Genomic DNA, 17359 nt, shown 5'->3' on the forward strand with positions numbered 1-17359 from the left:
CATGGGTCTGAATTATTATCCTAATGTGAGTGAAAAAGCATTTTCAATCTTATTTCTAATCGAAATCATTGCTATAAGTTAGTCTTGGATACTGAGAAGAACAGTACTTATGAGTCATAATCTATGCTAAGGAGTTTAGCCCAAGGGGAGGGTGCCAGGTACACTGGAGCTCTCATTTTTTCTAATGGAACAATAAAATTGCTCTATGTAAAGAGAGTGTGCCAAAGTCACTGAAGATAAAAATTTAAACAAAGCAAGTTATTGTGACATTAATTTGAATTTCTGAAATCTAGGAAAATCCCACAAACTTGGGGGGGAAAACCTCCACAGCAGCGTACAGATATGACTTTGGCATATCGTGGAATGGATATTGATCCCAGATTGCTGCTGGTGAAGACAGGATTAAGAGAACACATGTCAAGAAACCATCTGGATGGTAACCATCACTCCATATATTTAGTCAAAGCCTGCAAGAAAGGCTGAAATTTTGGTTCAACATGTGTATATTTTCCAGTTACAAAAAAATTGTTGTGTTTCATTGTACTGAAAATTTTTAATTCTAGGAAGAAGTATGAAGTGAAATAAATCCCCTAAAAGAAAAATAGAGTAATAAGTGAAAGATTTGGGGCTATTCTGGTAACTTGGTTTTTCAACAACATGCCCATCTAAAAATTATTTTAAAAAGAGGAGTCATTCATCTTTTACACACCGTTCTTGACACCGCAGAACATGTAAAAAGCTGATGAGTGCCCTTCGTGTCACTATCCTCTCTAACACTACCTATACCTTACCTGTCATCTTTTCTGGCCACTGCAAACATGGAGTCTGTCCCTGGCTGGGCTGCCAAAGGAACAGGAGGAGATACACTCTGACTGATGGCCGGGGACACCAAAGTGGCAGTGACAGCATTTGCCATAGGAGGAACAACAGGAGTTGTCTCTCTGGGTTTCTCTTCCATGTTCCTTGAGGTCTGATGATTGACGGCTGGAAGAGACTGGGCTCTCAGGTCCTGCTGGGAGCTTACACTTGGTCCTATACATGCTGGATTAACCTTTCAGGTTAAGCAAACAAACAAAAACACCACAAACAAACAACAAACAAAAAAACCAATTAAGTCCAGAATATTACTAATCAGGCACCACAGCTTTTCAAAGAATGGCACCTGTCTTCTTCAGTAGCTTCCTTTCCCCCTGAGGCATCCCCATCCCATCTGGTATTCTGAAATAAACAACCACCAACAACAAAGACCACTTTCCGGATGGATGCTTTTGTAGCTTTTTAACCATAGAGAACTGGCAGCTCATACTTCTAACCACTGAAATAACCAACCCCTACAGTTTTATCAGTATTTAAGAACTATCTTATTTCTCTTAATTTTGAGAGAGGACCAACAAATCAAGGTCATCAAATGCTCAAAATGGTTTTCCTTCCATTAAAATACACCTGGTAGCCATTTTCTCTCGAATGAATAGGAAATATGAATATAAATTCCAAAAAAAAGCTGCCATAAAAGCACAGCTCACAATGGGAAGGTTAACAAGCTCTTCTAAAACTTTTGTTCTTTGTCTCACATGTACTCAGACTGTAGCTATATACTCTTAAGTTAAAAAGTTAAAGGATATAAGAGTTAATTCTTCAGCATAAAAAAGTATTCTCACAAATTGTCAAGAAGAACACCAAATATCTAGGGCAAGAATAATTCTTTCACAAACAAATGGACAAAATACAAAAAGTTCATCTGCACTAGTCATAAAAAAAAGTAATTAGAAATGACCTATACCATTTTCTCTCTACCAAACTAAAAGATTAAAAAGAATCATAATCAATTCTGAAGAAATATTTTGAAAAAGAACAATCAGACTTCCTATACCAGATATCAAAACTTACGACAAAGGTATGGCATATATACAATATGGAATGATCAAGAAGAAACTGATCTTGTATGTTAGGATGCAATAAAAAAAGTGTTTCATCAGTGGGGAAAGGCTGAGTTGCTCAATAAATTATTTAGGGGCAACTGGAAGCACATTTGGGAAATACATCCTTGTGCTATCACAACACAAAAATAAGTCCCATACAGGGAGGCTTTTGGTTACAGACAATGGCTTGAACATGTGCTTTATCATTTACTCCCTCAAAAACCTCACCAAAAGGACAGGAAAGAAATTCTGACACCTGAAACAGCAGTGGAGAAAGCTAATCTGTGGAAAAGTTCAGACATTTAGATACAACTCAGAATGAAAGTGAACGTAGAGCCACAAGCAGGAACACCAAAAAAATTCTGGGGGACCAGGATTTCCCTCTAGAACATTGTGCCCAGCCAATTTATCACCCACGTGTGAGGGTAGAAGAAAGATGCTTTTAGACATGCAAGACATCTCAAAGAATTAATCTTTCATATGTAGCTTTAAAGAAAAAAAAAAAAAAAGCTCTTTGGGGGTTACTTGGGCCACTCAGTTGGTGAAGCATCTGCCTTTGGCTCAGGTCATGATCTCAGGGTCCTGGGACTGAGTCCCACATCGGGCTCCTTGCTCAGTACAGAGCCTGCTTCTCCCTCCCCCTCTGTCCTCCTCCCTGCTTGTGCTCTCTCTCTGTCTCAAATAAATAAATAAATAAAATCTTTTTTAAAAAAAGAAAAATATGTAACAATCCAGTAGAAAAATGAACAAAGTCCATCAAAGTCAATTAAAAAAAAAAGACAAACAGCCACTAAATGTATTGTTAAAAATCCACATTCACCTGTGATTAGAAAAACACATCAGATGGTTGAAAATATTTAGGATAGCTAATGTTAGCCAAGTGTATACAAGAAACACATACTTTTATTCATTACTATGAGTATAAAATGGTAAATTTTTGGAGGGCAGATGGGCAGTATTTTAAGTGCACAAACTTCAGCAGCAATTCTACTTTTCTGTATCTTTCCTAGAGAAGTAATGTCGTATGTACTAGAATGCTGACTGCAGCATGGTTTGTAACAGTTTCCAAATGATACAGGCCCTTCCTAAAAGGTATGACAGAAGACTGCGTTGTTATTAAAGTGAGTTAGACCTCTATGTAATAACTAGGAGAAATCTGCAAGATGGGTTAGGCAGCAAAAGTAGAAAATAAGTCTTATTTATACAGAAACTTCAATTGTATACATATTTATGTGTTCATGCACAGTAAATTCTGGAAAAACACAAAATACAACAGTGAGCAATAAAAGAGGGCATTCATTTATATACATATTATAAATATATATATATACATATACACATATGCATATATACAGACATCTTTCCATTGCTTTTATAAAATCAAAGTTCATGAATTTTTATGATTCTCAAAAAATTTAAGAAATTAAGGTATTACTAGATAGTTACGTGTACAAGAATGAAACTGGCCCACTTTCTAACACCATATACAAAAATAGACTCAAAATGGATTAAAGACCTAAATGTGGACTTAAAACCGTAAAAGTCCTAGAATGAAACATAGGCAGTAATTTCTCTGACATTGGTCTTGGGAACATTTTTCTAGATATGTCTCCTGAGACAAGGGAAACAAAAGCAAAAATAAACTGTTGGGACTATATTGTAATAAAAAGTTTTGCACAGCAAAGGAAACCATTACAAAACAAAAGGCAACCTACTAGGAGAAGGAATTTGCAAATAATATATCCAATAAGGGGTTAATATTCAAAATAAATAAAGAACTTGTATAACTTGTATAACTCAACACCAGAAAAACCAAACAATTGGATTAAAAAATGGATAAAAGATCAGCATAGTCATTTTTCAGAGAAAACATCCAGATGGCCAGCAGACACATGAGAAGCTGCTCACCATCACTCATCATCAGGGACACGCAAATCAAAACTACAATCAAATATCACTTCATACCTGTCAGAATGGCTAGTATCAAAAAGAGAGGAGGTGGCAAGTATTGGCAAGCATGCAGAGAAAAGGAAACCCTCATGCATTGTTGGTGGGAATGCAAATTGGTGTAGCCACCAGGGAAAATAGTATGGAGGTTCCTCAAAAGATTAAAAATAGAAATACTATATGGTCCAGTAATCCCACTGTTGGGTATTTATCTAAAGAAAACAAAAACACTACTTCGATACACACACACACAGACTGGAATGTTATGCAGGCATAAAAAAGGATCAGATCATGTCATTTGCAACAACATAGATGGACAAAGAGGGTACTGTGCTAAGTAAAATAAGTCAGATTAAGAAAGACAAATACCATATAATTTCACTCATATGTGGAATTTAAAAACCAAAACGAATGGATAAACAAAAAAAAAAAAGCAGACTCAGACCTATAAATACAGAGAACAAACTTATGGTTGCTATGGTGACAGACGGTAGCTATGCTTGTGGTGAACACAGCATAACATGCAGAGAAACTGAATCATTATGTTGCACACCTGAAATTAATGTAATGTGGGTCAACTATATTCAAATTAAAAAAAAAATGAAAGAGAAAGAAAAAGGATGATGCCTAGCATACATCAGGAAGCGAGACAAATGCAGCATGTCGTTCTAAGAACAAAGGAGCAAGAAAACTTTTGGGGTGATGTGTATGTTGACTATCTTGATTGTGAAGATAGTTTTAAGAGTGTATGTGCATGTCAGACCTTAGCAAATTTTATACTTTGGATATGTGTAATTTACTGTATTTCACTTATACTTCCATAAAGCTCCTAAATAAAAAGAAAAAATCTAAAAAAAAGAAGAAATTGAGGTGCTTATATCTTCACTGTATCCTATATCACAGTTAGACATATGCTATGTGAAAATTTAAGCACCATTATGTAGCTTAAATTTATTCTCAATCTACCTCATTCATTAAGTAATTTTAATACACGAGTCTAACAATTTCATCACCTCTCCCCCTCTTCCAACATGAAACAATGGCAAACAAAATATATCTAGATGATGAATTAATAATTATATTCAAATTCTCATTATATAATAGTCACTGTGCAAAAAACTTTTGAAAGACCACATATATGAATACATAAAAAATAGGGACATATACACACATAAAAACATACACAATCTGTAATTCCTTTTTCTCATTTTATATTTTGAATACCTTTCTGTGTCCAATTGTAAAAATTTGGAACGCTCGTAGCTACATTAACATCAGAATTAAGTATAAAACATGGTCCAGGAAGGAGCAAGTTATCAACAGAAATCAGTGTCACTAGGCATGGGAAGCACTCAGAGAAAAGCACACACATACCTCAGACCTTTCCTGGAAAACAGGCAAGTTCTCCTGGGATGTCTCCACCACCTGATGTAACTTCTTATGGAGCTCATCCATCTTCTGTTTTAATAGTTGTTCTTCGAAAGCATTTGCTTCTTTTCTTTTCATATAATGTCTATCTTCATTCACTTTAGGAAAGAGAACATGGTTTCTATGCAAAGTTTAAATTCAGGTCATCAGAGGAATACACAAAATAACATGTATAAGTTTATTTTTCAGATGGCAATTTTTTGCTAGTCTTTTCCATGTGTTTTAGCTTATTAGAACTGAAAGATGTATCACCTCTTAATTGTAATTTTTACCTGCCTTCAATATGATTACTTATAGGTTCAGGGCAGGTAGGTTACAAAAATCTACATATTGATCAATAAAAATATTTGGCAATCGCATAGTATGATATTAATCACTTCTAAAACAGTCATGATCCTGCAAATCGTTTGAAAATAGAACACTTTTTAAGAGATCTGAATCTGTAGGTGCTTTCTAAGAAGAAACAGGAGTCGAATGCCCCTCGTGGCAGTTAGTCCCACCTGCAGTGACTGCTTAACGTGACCACATCACACACAGATCAAATCCTCTGGCTTAGATCTTACGTCACAGTGTAGGAAAGAAAAACGCGTCTGTGCATGACACACACCGGCCCTCCTTGAGTGTTAACTGCCTATTCTCTCGGTTGTCGAACAAATGAGAAATGTTAAACCAAAAAAGGCTGACAGAGAAGCTACTGTTCACATGGGTTAGATGGTGTAAATATTCTGATCAATCAAAAGTTCACTTCCCTCTCTCACGTCCACATTGTTACCTTGGAGGCATGCATAGATGTCAGTAATAACATTCATGGTTTTCCCGTGAGGAGCAAAACGTGACCTGCTAGATAGCCGTAAATGACAGGGCACTCTGATCAGAGGATCCCATCTCAATAGCTCCTTTCTCAACTCCAGTTCCTGACTTAACCCTTTTACAGCACAAATGACTGACCTACAGGTTTAAAAGGACTATGTACAGAAGTTCAAACCCATACGGGTAATATTTACAAGCTTAAACCATCACTAAAAGCGAAGGCAACATTGGTCTATAAAATTGATCTATGTCAGTGCTGTTTCAACTCTGAGCCTTGCTGTCAAGACATCAGTTGAGTCCCTGGACACATGTGGCTGCCACACTTGTATTTAACAAAGATTTCTAAAGATGTTTTTACAGATTCTTTCAGCTTAGTCAATCACCTGTTTAAAAAGGTAGTTTACTCAAAGGTTATTATTTTCAGTGACATAAGAGTATCTCAAATCGTAAGAGTGCAAGTACCCCACTGTTCATGCTTTCTCCGTTGATTGTATTTCTGGGCTCTCAGCTCTTCAAAGGAAAATTCTGATTCTCCGCGAATAAGCTTCTCCTTGCAATACATGACAACCTGCTGAATGTCAGCTCTGGCTGCTGAAGATGCTTGTGCAGAACATTCTGATTTAGAAATCACGATCACCCTTTGTTCCCTATAATGGGGAAAAATGTATTATTTACTGCAGTGTACAGAAACAGCTCTCGAAGGAAAGTGAGATTACTGCACAGGTTATACTTGCTTTTTCGACTCTTTATCACAAGCTGAAGATACTACTCCAGAAACTTCTGAAACCTAAAAAGACAGAAAAGGAATGTAAGTATTCACTTAACTGAAAAGAAACTGTCACCCAAAGTATTCCACAAAACAATATGAAAGCACTGGAGCGGCTTCTTCATCAACCAGATTTCTTTATTTTTTATTTTTAAAAGATTTTATTTATTTATTCATTTGAGGGAGAGAAAGAGCGCAAGCAAGGGAGCACAGCAGGAGGGGCAAAGGGAGAGGATCCCAAGTAGACTCTGCTGAGCCCGGAGCCTGACATCTCAGGACCCTGAGATCAAGACTTGAACTAGAACCAGGAGTCGGTCACTCAACTGAATGGAGCCACTCGGGCGCCCCAATCATCAACTAGATTCATCTATGTTCTTTAAAATTATGATTAATTTAATTACAATCAATTAATTATATCATTAACTATTAACTATTAATCTTATGACTTTTGTAACTAAAAGTCCATTAAGAGTGATTTAAGAAAATTTCTCCTTGGGGGCGGGGGATACAGGGGTAGCTCAGTGAGTTAAGCATCTGACTCTTGATTTTTGGCTCAGGTCATGATCTCAAGGTTGTGAGATAGAGCCCTATGTCAGGCTCCACACTGGGCATGGAGCCTCCTTAAGATTCTTTCTGCCTCTCCCTCTGCCCCTGGCCCCCAACACCTATGGAAAAATTTCTACTTAGTAGTAGAGAAGGGCGCTATTTCCCTCTAATTGATAGACTAGGAGCTGGGCAAGAGTACCTATGTGTTATGGGATTAATGTTCTAAAATTCTACATTAATAAAAGAAACATAAAAATTTCCTTCTGGTCCTATTGTATCCTCAGGAGTTCCCAATGCTGGCACTCACTCACTAAACAAACATTTATTAAATATCTCGTAGATGTCATACCCTGAGCTAGGTCCTGGAAATGTGACCGTAAATAAGACCATTTCTGCTGTCTAAAAGTTTACATAGTTGGGGCAATAGAAAGCAATGAGACTGGCAAACGTGTAGAATGTAAAATGAGATAGTCTGAGTATCTATCAGAATGAGAAATGCATATTCCATGTCTAGGAATGTGTGACATTAATAAAACCTGCATATGTGCACTAAGAAAAGAAGCACTCCCATTGGATTTAACTGGAAGGGGATCCTAAGGAAAGTGAAAGAGCAATTGAACCAGGAAGAGGACAGATGCTGGAAAACAAGGCCGAGGGAAACAAAGACTTGAGCAGCAGAGATCTCAACAGGGCAAAGACTCAAGGAGGATGAAGGACAAGTACAAGTGGAAAACCATTTTTCCCAACTGTGATGGCAGGGAGGGTACAACTATATTTATTGGTTAGTGGCAGAAAATTGACAGACGTCATCTAATGGCTTTTGTTGTCTCATGAAAATATTATTTTTGCCAGCTCCTGAAGGAGAGGTTAAAGACCACCGGGTCCCAAGTTTGAGGGAAGAGAAGAGGAGTTTAAAATCACTTTCACGTGGCAGTAGAGAGTGAAAGAGGATATAGAGGAAATATGTACAACATAAAGAGTGAACCAGGAAACTGGAAACATAATTTCTGAGGAGGAGGAAAGCCTGGTTGAGGTGAATAGGCACTATCATTCCAACCCCCTGAGTGTTTAAACAGGGCTCGGGAACCTCCAGGTGGGTATTACCCAATGTAGGAGGGTTGCCTGACCTGTGTGAGGGAGGCTGGTGGACAAAGGAGGAGAGCAACTGCTGGGGAGGAAGTGAAGACAGGTTATATAGGGGGGCCCCTAAGTCAGATAAATATGGGAAGTGAAGGCGAGACAGTAAGTTATTTAAATTTAATATTGGAGGTGAGCAGTGGTAGATGACGACACGTAGGTGACAGAGAGGTTAGTTGTCAGAGAAGGTCAAACAAATGAGAAAGGCAGCTGGATGGTTGTTCAAAGCCAATACCAGTTCCCACACGACCCATGAGTATTATTATTACCTGATTCTTAGATATGCAGGCTGAGTTATTTCCTGGATTTGATTTTGAAGTCATCATTTGGTTTAAAATCTGAGCATTATGGAGAGGTTCTGAGGTTCTAGCTATGGGAGGAACAGAAGATGAAATAAAGAGAAACAAGGGTAAACCATATTAAGTAAAATTATTACAAATACATTCCCCTGGTCTTTCAATAAGTTGTGTAAGAAATAAATCAACTCATTGACCACTGTCTCAGAAAATGTAACTAAAACTCTTTTTAGATAAGAGGAATATTATAGAGATAATTTAAATAAAAGGATGGGATAGTTGATGCTTATTGCTGAACTGTAATTTTTATCTCCAAAGAATGATGACAACATTTCTTCAAAAGTTGCATTAAACACACTTGACTCACTTCAGAATAGATGGACTCTAGAATAAGTCTTATCCTATATTTTGGGCAATTTTAATTTTTTTAAGTCCTAAAAATATAATGAAATCAAGTTTTCTTGGGGGTTTGCTCTTTTAATTTGCTTAAACATAGCTGTGTTCTCCAGGGATTTTTTCTAGGCATTATTACCAGGCTGCCTTCTCCATTACCTAAGACAATACAATTAATAAATACTGGATGAATTTTTTTTTTTTTTTTTTTTTTTGGTGGGGAAAAAAGGCAGTGCAAATCAGAGACTACATTATTAATAACTCAGACATTTTAGAAAGCATTATTTTACCTTGAGTTGGCAAATGCGTTTCAGTGAGGCGTGCCTGGAATAACCTGAATGACAGGAGTGAAAACATCAATATAGATTATAAACTTAGTTAAATACACATTTGTATTAAAGCAAAAACTAAATCTAGCTATCTGGATTGATCTCAACCTATCAAGACAGCTTATCACAAGCTAGTGAAAACTGAGATCAAGAGAGAAGGTCAAGCTGAGTTTTAGAATTGCTTCAAAATTAAAAAAAAAAAATTCTCGGATTTTCTTCATATCCAATATACTACATTAGAAAAACCTCCCCCGTCTGCCTGGTTTATGTCAGTATTTCTCAAACTCACATAACAGATGTACCCTCTTCCTCTGTATATCAAGTCTGCAAATGTTACACCATGGGGAGCTTAAGCTCCCTATCTTAGGCATTCTACACACTTGGAACATAATGAACATAATATTTAGGAGAAAGAAGTCCAAAACTTAGACTACCACTCCAAAATGCAGATATATTACTGTTCATGCTGTGAGAATTTTTAAAAATGTCATTTCATGACACCTTTGCACACCATCTCACTTGTTAAGTAATATGCAATTTCCAAACCTGACATTTTTGGGTGATGTGAGCAAGAGTGTATAGTATAAAGAGACTAAAAGATGTATAACCAAATGCCAAATCTTGTGACTCTTAATTCAAACAAACCAACAATTAAAAACAAAAAAACAAAAAAATCACAATGTTTTACATGATGAGGAAGGACTGAAAATTAGAGGATATTAAGGAATTATAATTAAAATTTGTTAGATATGAAAATGGCATAAGGTTCTGTTAAAAAAAATCACTTTTTAGAGATGTTTATGTGTTTGGGGTAAAATATTTGCTGTCTTGGATTTGCCTTAAATTCTTCAGCATAAGAAAAACATGATCAAAAGTTAATAATTATTTAAAAGTAGGTGATAGGTAAATGGGAGGTTTATTATACTAATTTTTCTTTCTTCCTTTTTTTTTTTTTAAAAGGTTTCATCCATTTATTTGACAGAGATCACAAGTAGGCAGAGAGACAGACAGAGAGAAAGGGGGAAGCAGGCTCCCCACCAAGCAGAGAGCCCGACGTGGGGCTCAATCCCAGGACCCTGGGATCATGACCTGAGCCGAAAGCAGAGGCCCAACCCACTGAGCCACCCAGGCGCCCCTAATTTTTCTTTCTTTAATATATGCTTGAAAATTCCCATAAAAAAGTTTAAAAAAAACATGAGCGCTATAGCTAAGTTGAAAACAATGAGTATATTAAATGCTAGCAAGGGGTACAATGAGATAAGTTACTTTATAGTCTGCTAAAGAGCGGGCCACCAAAAAACTTGTATTACCTTTTGAGCAGGTAATGTGATTCTATGTACCACGAAACTTAAAAACCCTTCATATACCCTTTGACTAGAGAGTTTCAATTCTGAGAATCTATCTGAAGGAATGAGATAAAAATCGGAAATATATTGGGAGATAACTCTATGATAAAAGAAAAAGACTGTAACACAAAGCTTCAGGCGTGTTAAAGCATGACTCTAAATCCTATAACAAGCAGAGAAAAATGTGCCAAATTAAAATGCCGGGTTTCGGGGCGCCTGGGTGGCTCAGTGGGTTAAAGCCTCTGCCTTCAGCTCGGGTCATGATCCCAGGGTCCTAGGATCGGGCTCCACATCGGGCTTTCTGCTTGTCGGGGAGCCTGCTTCCCCTCCTCTCTCTCTGCCTGCCTCTCTGCCTACTTGTGATCTCTGACAAATAAATAAAAATAAATTTAAAAAATATATTTAAAATGCCGGGTTTCTTCTGTTTCTCTATTTTTCCATATTTTCAAAATGTCCTAAATGAGGTCTATTTAATGACAGAAAAAAAAAACTGTGAAAAATAGAGTTATTCATGAAGATATTCACTATGTTGTTCTTCATAAAAATCAAAATGTTGAAAACATCTTAAATGTTGATTTAGAGAACACTTCAATTATGACCTAACTCTGGGACAGATTTTACACCTACTTTATAGGTAGTATAAAAGTTTCTAGGACAGAATAAAGCTCAACAGACATAACATACAGTATGATTTACTCTTAAATACACAAATACAAGGACACACACACAGGTGTAGGAAAAGACACTGGAAGGCAATGTACCACAATGTTGATAGTAATATTTCTGGGCAATTTCCTTTTCTTTATACTATTCTGTATTATCCACATTTTCATAATGAGAATTTTCCATACAGATTAATAAGATTATTTAAAAAAAATTTTTTTTTTAAGATTTTATTTGACAGAGAGACAGCAAGAGAGGGAACACAAACGGGCAGTGGGAGAGGGAGAAGCAGGCTTCCCACTGAGCAGAGAGCCCAATGCAGGGCTCCATCCCAGAACTCTGGGATCATGACCTAAGCCAAAGGCAGACACTTAACCAACCAAGCCACCCAGGTGCCCCATAAGAAAAGATTTTTAAGAGCAAACATGATATTTCCAAGTAGGGAATACCATGTAGAGTTGTTTTTTTTTTAAGATTTTATTTATTTATCTGAGAGAGAGGGTGAGCATGGCCAATGGGAGGCACAGAGGGAGAAGCAGACTCCTTGCTGAGCAGGGCTTGATCCCAGAATCCCGAGATCATGACCTGAGCCGAAGGCGGCACCCCGAGTTTTATTTTCCAACTACCTGTAGTGTTGTTGCAGCAGCTCTCTTGGTTCGGCCTGGTTTTGAAGTCCTCTCCGAAGAACAGCGCTGGCATGCTGCAGCTCTCCCTGGCCTTCCAGATGCCCTGCCCAGGCTACGTAGAGAGGAGATGACAAGGTTCCAATCCCGTGGTTGTACAGAAACTCAAAGAACTGATGAAGATCACTGTTGTACTGAGCCTACAGAAGCCCAAAGCAAACAGATATAAGAACAAAGGAATTGGTGGTCTAGGTATGGCCCAGAGCCCAGCCATCGTCTGTGTTCAGTCTTCATGGAGTCCTCGGAATATATGGCTCTCTGACAGCAAACCTAAAAATTAAGCTTATTCCTTTCCTTTGACATTCAATGTTCCCAAAATTACCCACACTAATTCCCAGGATAGTGATTTCCATAACGACTCATGAAGTAAGTACTACAGTTGTCGTAATCGGGGCCTGCTCAAGTACCATAGCGTGCCTCAAATCCTACTATCCTATAATTCAGTGAACAAATCCATCTTAACTCTACCCATTCATGATTACTAGAACTCCTGCCCCCAAAGCCTTCATTTCAAAACTGAAGAGGTCCGGCCTTTTAATGCTTAACCTGAGGCAGCCTTTTCCTTTTAGTATTAAATTTAGTTCCAGAGAGTTCATATTTTCTTAATTATTCACAATGAATTTAATTTACTCCCAGGAACCCTCTGAGTACCTGGCAGTGCCCGCTTATCCTTCCATCCCCACGCCCCTCCCATTCAACAAACCTTCTAATTTAACGGTTTCTATCTCACATCATAACACTTATAGTGGTTGATAGAGGAGAAGGGTTTTAAAATTAAATTACTGACTCTGCGATACAGAAGCCAAAAGTTTCCAAAATACACACTTCTGGCCATACAACTTTGGAAACAGAGTAGTCAAAGTAAGACAGTCTAAAATGATCTCAAAACCTGGGAGACAAGCAAAAGTGCAGTAGGGTTACAGACTGCATTAGACACCTGAAAGCATACTTACAAATGTTAAACAATAATTTATGAATCTTGGGTCATTGTGGTATTTCTTCTTATCCAAAAATTCCTTCATTAAATGTTCTAATAAAGTTGTCAAGTATTCCTTATTCTCAGGAAAGTTCTCTTCTACCCACTGCATGTAACTAGAAAAATATGGATAATATTAATTTTCAAGGCAGCATAGAGTTTATTTATTTTTTCATGTAGTTTATTTAAAGGAAAAAAACGAAATGCTAACCTTTCCCATTCACCAAGTGGGTCATCGCCCTTGTAGCTCTGCATATGGGCTTCAAACATTCTAGAACAGAGAAAAATATGCACATGACTTATTAGGGATGATTCCTAAAAGCAAAAGATATATTTTATGTTCCTCATTTATACAGCTTAAATGGAATCTTAAATACCAGTTCAAATGCTACATTAAAAATTAAAAGATTATTCACTTAAAAGTGGTCAGAAAATTTAAGCACAGTTATCTTTCCAGAAGATAGCAAGATCCAAGGCCCCTGAATTTAGCCCTTATAAAAAGGCAGCTGGAAGAGGGTCCCAGACTCTATCCCAAAGGATCTTTTTCTCCTGTCACTGATGCCCAATGTCACTGCCATCCTGAGGATAATGTCCGCAAGTTGCTATTCCTCAAATGGTGGGGACCCCCTCACCCTGCTGCACAGAAGCTTGGCTAAGACTTGGCTAGGAGACATGAAGGGGGTTTGTGAGTGGGCATGGGAGTGTAGGATACTACCAGGTTTCCAGACACTTCGCTTTCTGGGCCCCAGTGCAACACTGAGTCCTTGACAAAGAACATATAATGGCAATGTTCATAAATCAGCCACTATGGCTTCCTCTGCTTACTGCTACTTTCACATACCTATCCACAGCTTTAAAAAAATCAGCCAAGTGAAGAAAAGTTCTCTAAGGGCACTTGGGTACTACAGGGGCAAATGAACAAACAAACAGAACATGTGAAATAGTCAGGTGATATTAAGAACTTAGGGGAAAAACAAACAAACAAAACAAAACGGAAGATGAGGTAAGAGTATGACAAGAGTTACAATTTGTAGATAGAATGGTCAGGGAAGGCCATTCTCTCTGAGGGGGTGGCACTTTGATCAAAGTCAAAGAGCCATGCAGTTATTTAAGTGTGCTGAGCTAGAAGGGTGGGGTGACAGTATGTAATGTGCATTTAAAACATCCATTCTGCTCCTTCAAGCAAAGGGAATGGGGAATGAGAACAGAAGTGGGAAACCAGTCAGGGAGCTACTAGAGTCCTAGGGGGTGGTGAGCTGGACCAGGGTGGGAACAACGCAAGTATGTATGGAATTTGGGGTGTTTTGAAGAAATAATGGGACTTGCCTATGGGATTGCTTCCTGGATATGAGAGAGTCAAGCTAAGAAAGACTTCAGGTTTTCTATCGGAGAAATTACATGATTTTTTGAAAAAAGGATTTGAAAGCAATACTTTCTCCTGGCTAGCATATATATACCAATGCAATCAATTTTTCTTAGGACTCAAAGTCTAGAAGACACAAAAGAAAAGGTCAATAAAGTAAACTATATATAAATAAAAAGCTTCCACGTGTCAAATAAACACAACATCAAGCAGAGTCAAAAGAGAAATGATCAACTGGTATAAAAAAACAGCTTTTAGAAATTAGGGGGTAAAACAATTAAAAAAAAAAAAAAAGGCGTTCAAAGGAAAATACTCAATCTCTCTAACAAGAGAAATTTACCTCACTCAGATAGAATTTCTCACCTACCAGATTGGCAAAACTAAAACAATGTGGCAACAGTGTATAGATGAAACAATGGGAAACAGGCACTCTCACATCTTGCTTGAAGTTAAGAGTGCTCATGATCCCTGCGGAGGGAACTGGTAATATCTGCCAAAATTACAGACCGATCTACTTTTGATCTAGCAAATCCACTTCTGGGAATCTAAAAACCAGATATATATTTGTGTATGTGCAAAATGCCACACGTACAAGATTTTTCACTGCAGCTCTATTTAGAAAAAGACTGTTAATAACCCAAAGATCCATAAATAGGGTACTTTTTAGATCAATTATGGTACATGAAATACACAGCTGTAAAATAGATTGAGAAAGAGCTCTATAGACTGATAGAGATCTCCAAAGATACTGTTAAGCAAAAAAAGCTACACTTAAATGAAATAAAGGCAGCAATTGTACAGACATATACATATACACACATACATGCATGCATATATAGATATACTAATGTAATATTATAATATAAATATATCTGCAAAAAGAAACATTTGAAAATTAAACTAGAAAAATGATTCCATATGAGGGGTTGGGAGAGTAGTCAGGCATAATTAATCTCAGTGAATACTTTCTAAAATCTTTTTTAAAAGCCAAATAAATGTATTACTTATTTTTAAAAATGAAAAAGTAATCACTTCTAAATTTTAATCTCCTTCGGATGCTTCATAGGTGTGCTCCCCCAAATTAAGTTAATAACAGACCACTGCAAATAAACATTTCATATTCCAATACCAACCACATTTCCCTAAAGGACCTGAATACACTGTAAATGAATACCCAAAACATCCAGTTCACTGGAGCAAATTAGTCTTTACAAAGTCAAAATGAGGTGAGAAAAACCCGATTTCCCTTTTAAATGGGGAAAACAAGTTTCTAAAAGTGAAATAGTTTGCTGTCTTCAAGGCAACAGGTTTTTGCTTTGGCTGTACTTAACGATCTCGGTCTTCTGATCCCTCAAGAGAGTAAATTACCCTGGTGCTGATAAAACTAACCAGTTTTACTTCCTGTCACATATGACTGAACTGTTTTCAATGCTTTTGAAACAATCTAGATAAATCACCTAAAGTCATAAAGCTAAGGTGTGAGAATGTAAGAAACTGTTAGCAGGTTAACCTAAATGACAATAAGCATAGCTTTTTTGTAAAGTTCACGTTATTCAAAGACTCTTTTCAAACTGACTGTGGGATTATGGGTAAGAGCTATTTTAAGTTCTCTCCCTACTGTACTACAATTTTTAAATTTTATTATATTATTATTATTATTGGCAAATTAAGTGGCTTTGAAAGTTTCTCATGAAACCTATACGCAAGGCTTAGGGGTTTTGCTGGGGTAGACTTTTCTCCCGCGGCGACGATCTGCCCAGAGCGGATTCCTTACAGAGGTGAACCGAGAGCTCCGAGGGCCTCACGAATTGGTCAAATCCCCCTAAACTGCCCCCGTGGTCGCAGCTCGGAGGACGAGAGTCGGGGTCTCAGCGGACGGCGCCAACTACACGGTCGGGGGTCCTTTCCACGACCCACAAGTGGCTCACAGCCTAGCTGGGTGGGAATGAAGACGGGGAAGAAACACACCAAAGCCACGGAAAGGGGCGGGAGGGGCAAAGGGAGGCAGGACCGCGGCCGCCCCGGGCGGGGACCTGCAGACCCCGAATTCTGGGTACTCCAGCCCCCTCCTCGGTCCGCAGCCGGAGGATGCGCCCCCGCCTCGCCTCCATCGCACCCGACCGACACTTACTGAAAGACATTTTCCGGGTTATCCATGGCGAGAGGCCGCCGGCCAGGATCCGCCCTCCCGCGTCGCCGGCTAGGAGCTGCCACCGATTTGAATCTCCCGCGCAGCCGCACTCGGGGCAACGGGCGTTTGCAAGACGCCTGGCCATTGGCCTCGGCTGCAGACCGGCTGGCCAATTGCCGGGGACGTTGCCGGGAGACCTTTGTCCCGCCTCCCTCCCGCGCATCGCTAGTTCCTCCCACTTCCCCCGCTGTCCTCAGCTGAATTGTAAACTCCCGGCGGGCGGAGTGCAAGCTGGGTTTTGAAGTACCGCGTGGGGAGGGAGCCCTAGAATTTTGGCTTAGTGACTACGGTGTGAGAGCAAGTCGGTAGGCACTTCACGGCTGGTTATGTAGGTGATTTATGGCATGTGAAGAAGATAGGTTAGTACCCTTGCAGACCTCTGGGCTTGATTTAACTGACCTGAAGATTGGGTGCCCTGAAGCAGAGGAGGGCTCAAGGTCCGGGGAGCTGTTCCTTCATCCAAATGGCAATTAAAATAAAAGTGGAAGAGTTTGAATAGATAGTAGAAGGCCAACAAGGAAACCTTCAACGTCTTCTGTGGAACGAGTTGCTCTGGAGACCCAAGT

The 17359-nt window shown here is 38.5% G+C and overlaps 1 protein-coding gene across 1 annotated transcript in view; it reads right to left on the reverse strand.

Moving 5' to 3' along the window:
• The window catches only part of BUB1 (BUB1 mitotic checkpoint serine/threonine kinase), a 44418-nt gene extending 27572 nt beyond the window's left edge, over positions 1-16846 (reverse strand). The window contains exons 1-10 of the mRNA XM_047746164.1: positions 16734-16846; positions 13451-13510; positions 13217-13355; positions 12207-12403; positions 9533-9576; positions 8823-8923; positions 6839-6891; positions 6567-6751; positions 5241-5392; positions 792-1051 (exon numbers count right to left, since the gene is read on the reverse strand). Of these exons, the coding sequence (XP_047602120.1) occupies positions 792-1051; positions 5241-5392; positions 6567-6751; positions 6839-6891; positions 8823-8923; positions 9533-9576; positions 12207-12403; positions 13217-13355; positions 13451-13510; positions 16734-16759 (1217 nt within the window). The 5' untranslated portion in view covers positions 16760-16846. The remainder of the gene's footprint in view (positions 1-791; positions 1052-5240; positions 5393-6566; positions 6752-6838; positions 6892-8822; positions 8924-9532; positions 9577-12206; positions 12404-13216; positions 13356-13450; positions 13511-16733) is intronic.
• Between the last annotated feature and the right edge of the window lie 513 nt (positions 16847-17359).

This window comes from Lutra lutra, chromosome 9 (genome assembly GCF_902655055.1).
Source record: "Lutra lutra chromosome 9, mLutLut1.2, whole genome shotgun sequence".
In the NCBI taxonomy this organism is placed as follows: domain Eukaryota; kingdom Metazoa; phylum Chordata; class Mammalia; order Carnivora; family Mustelidae; genus Lutra; species Lutra lutra.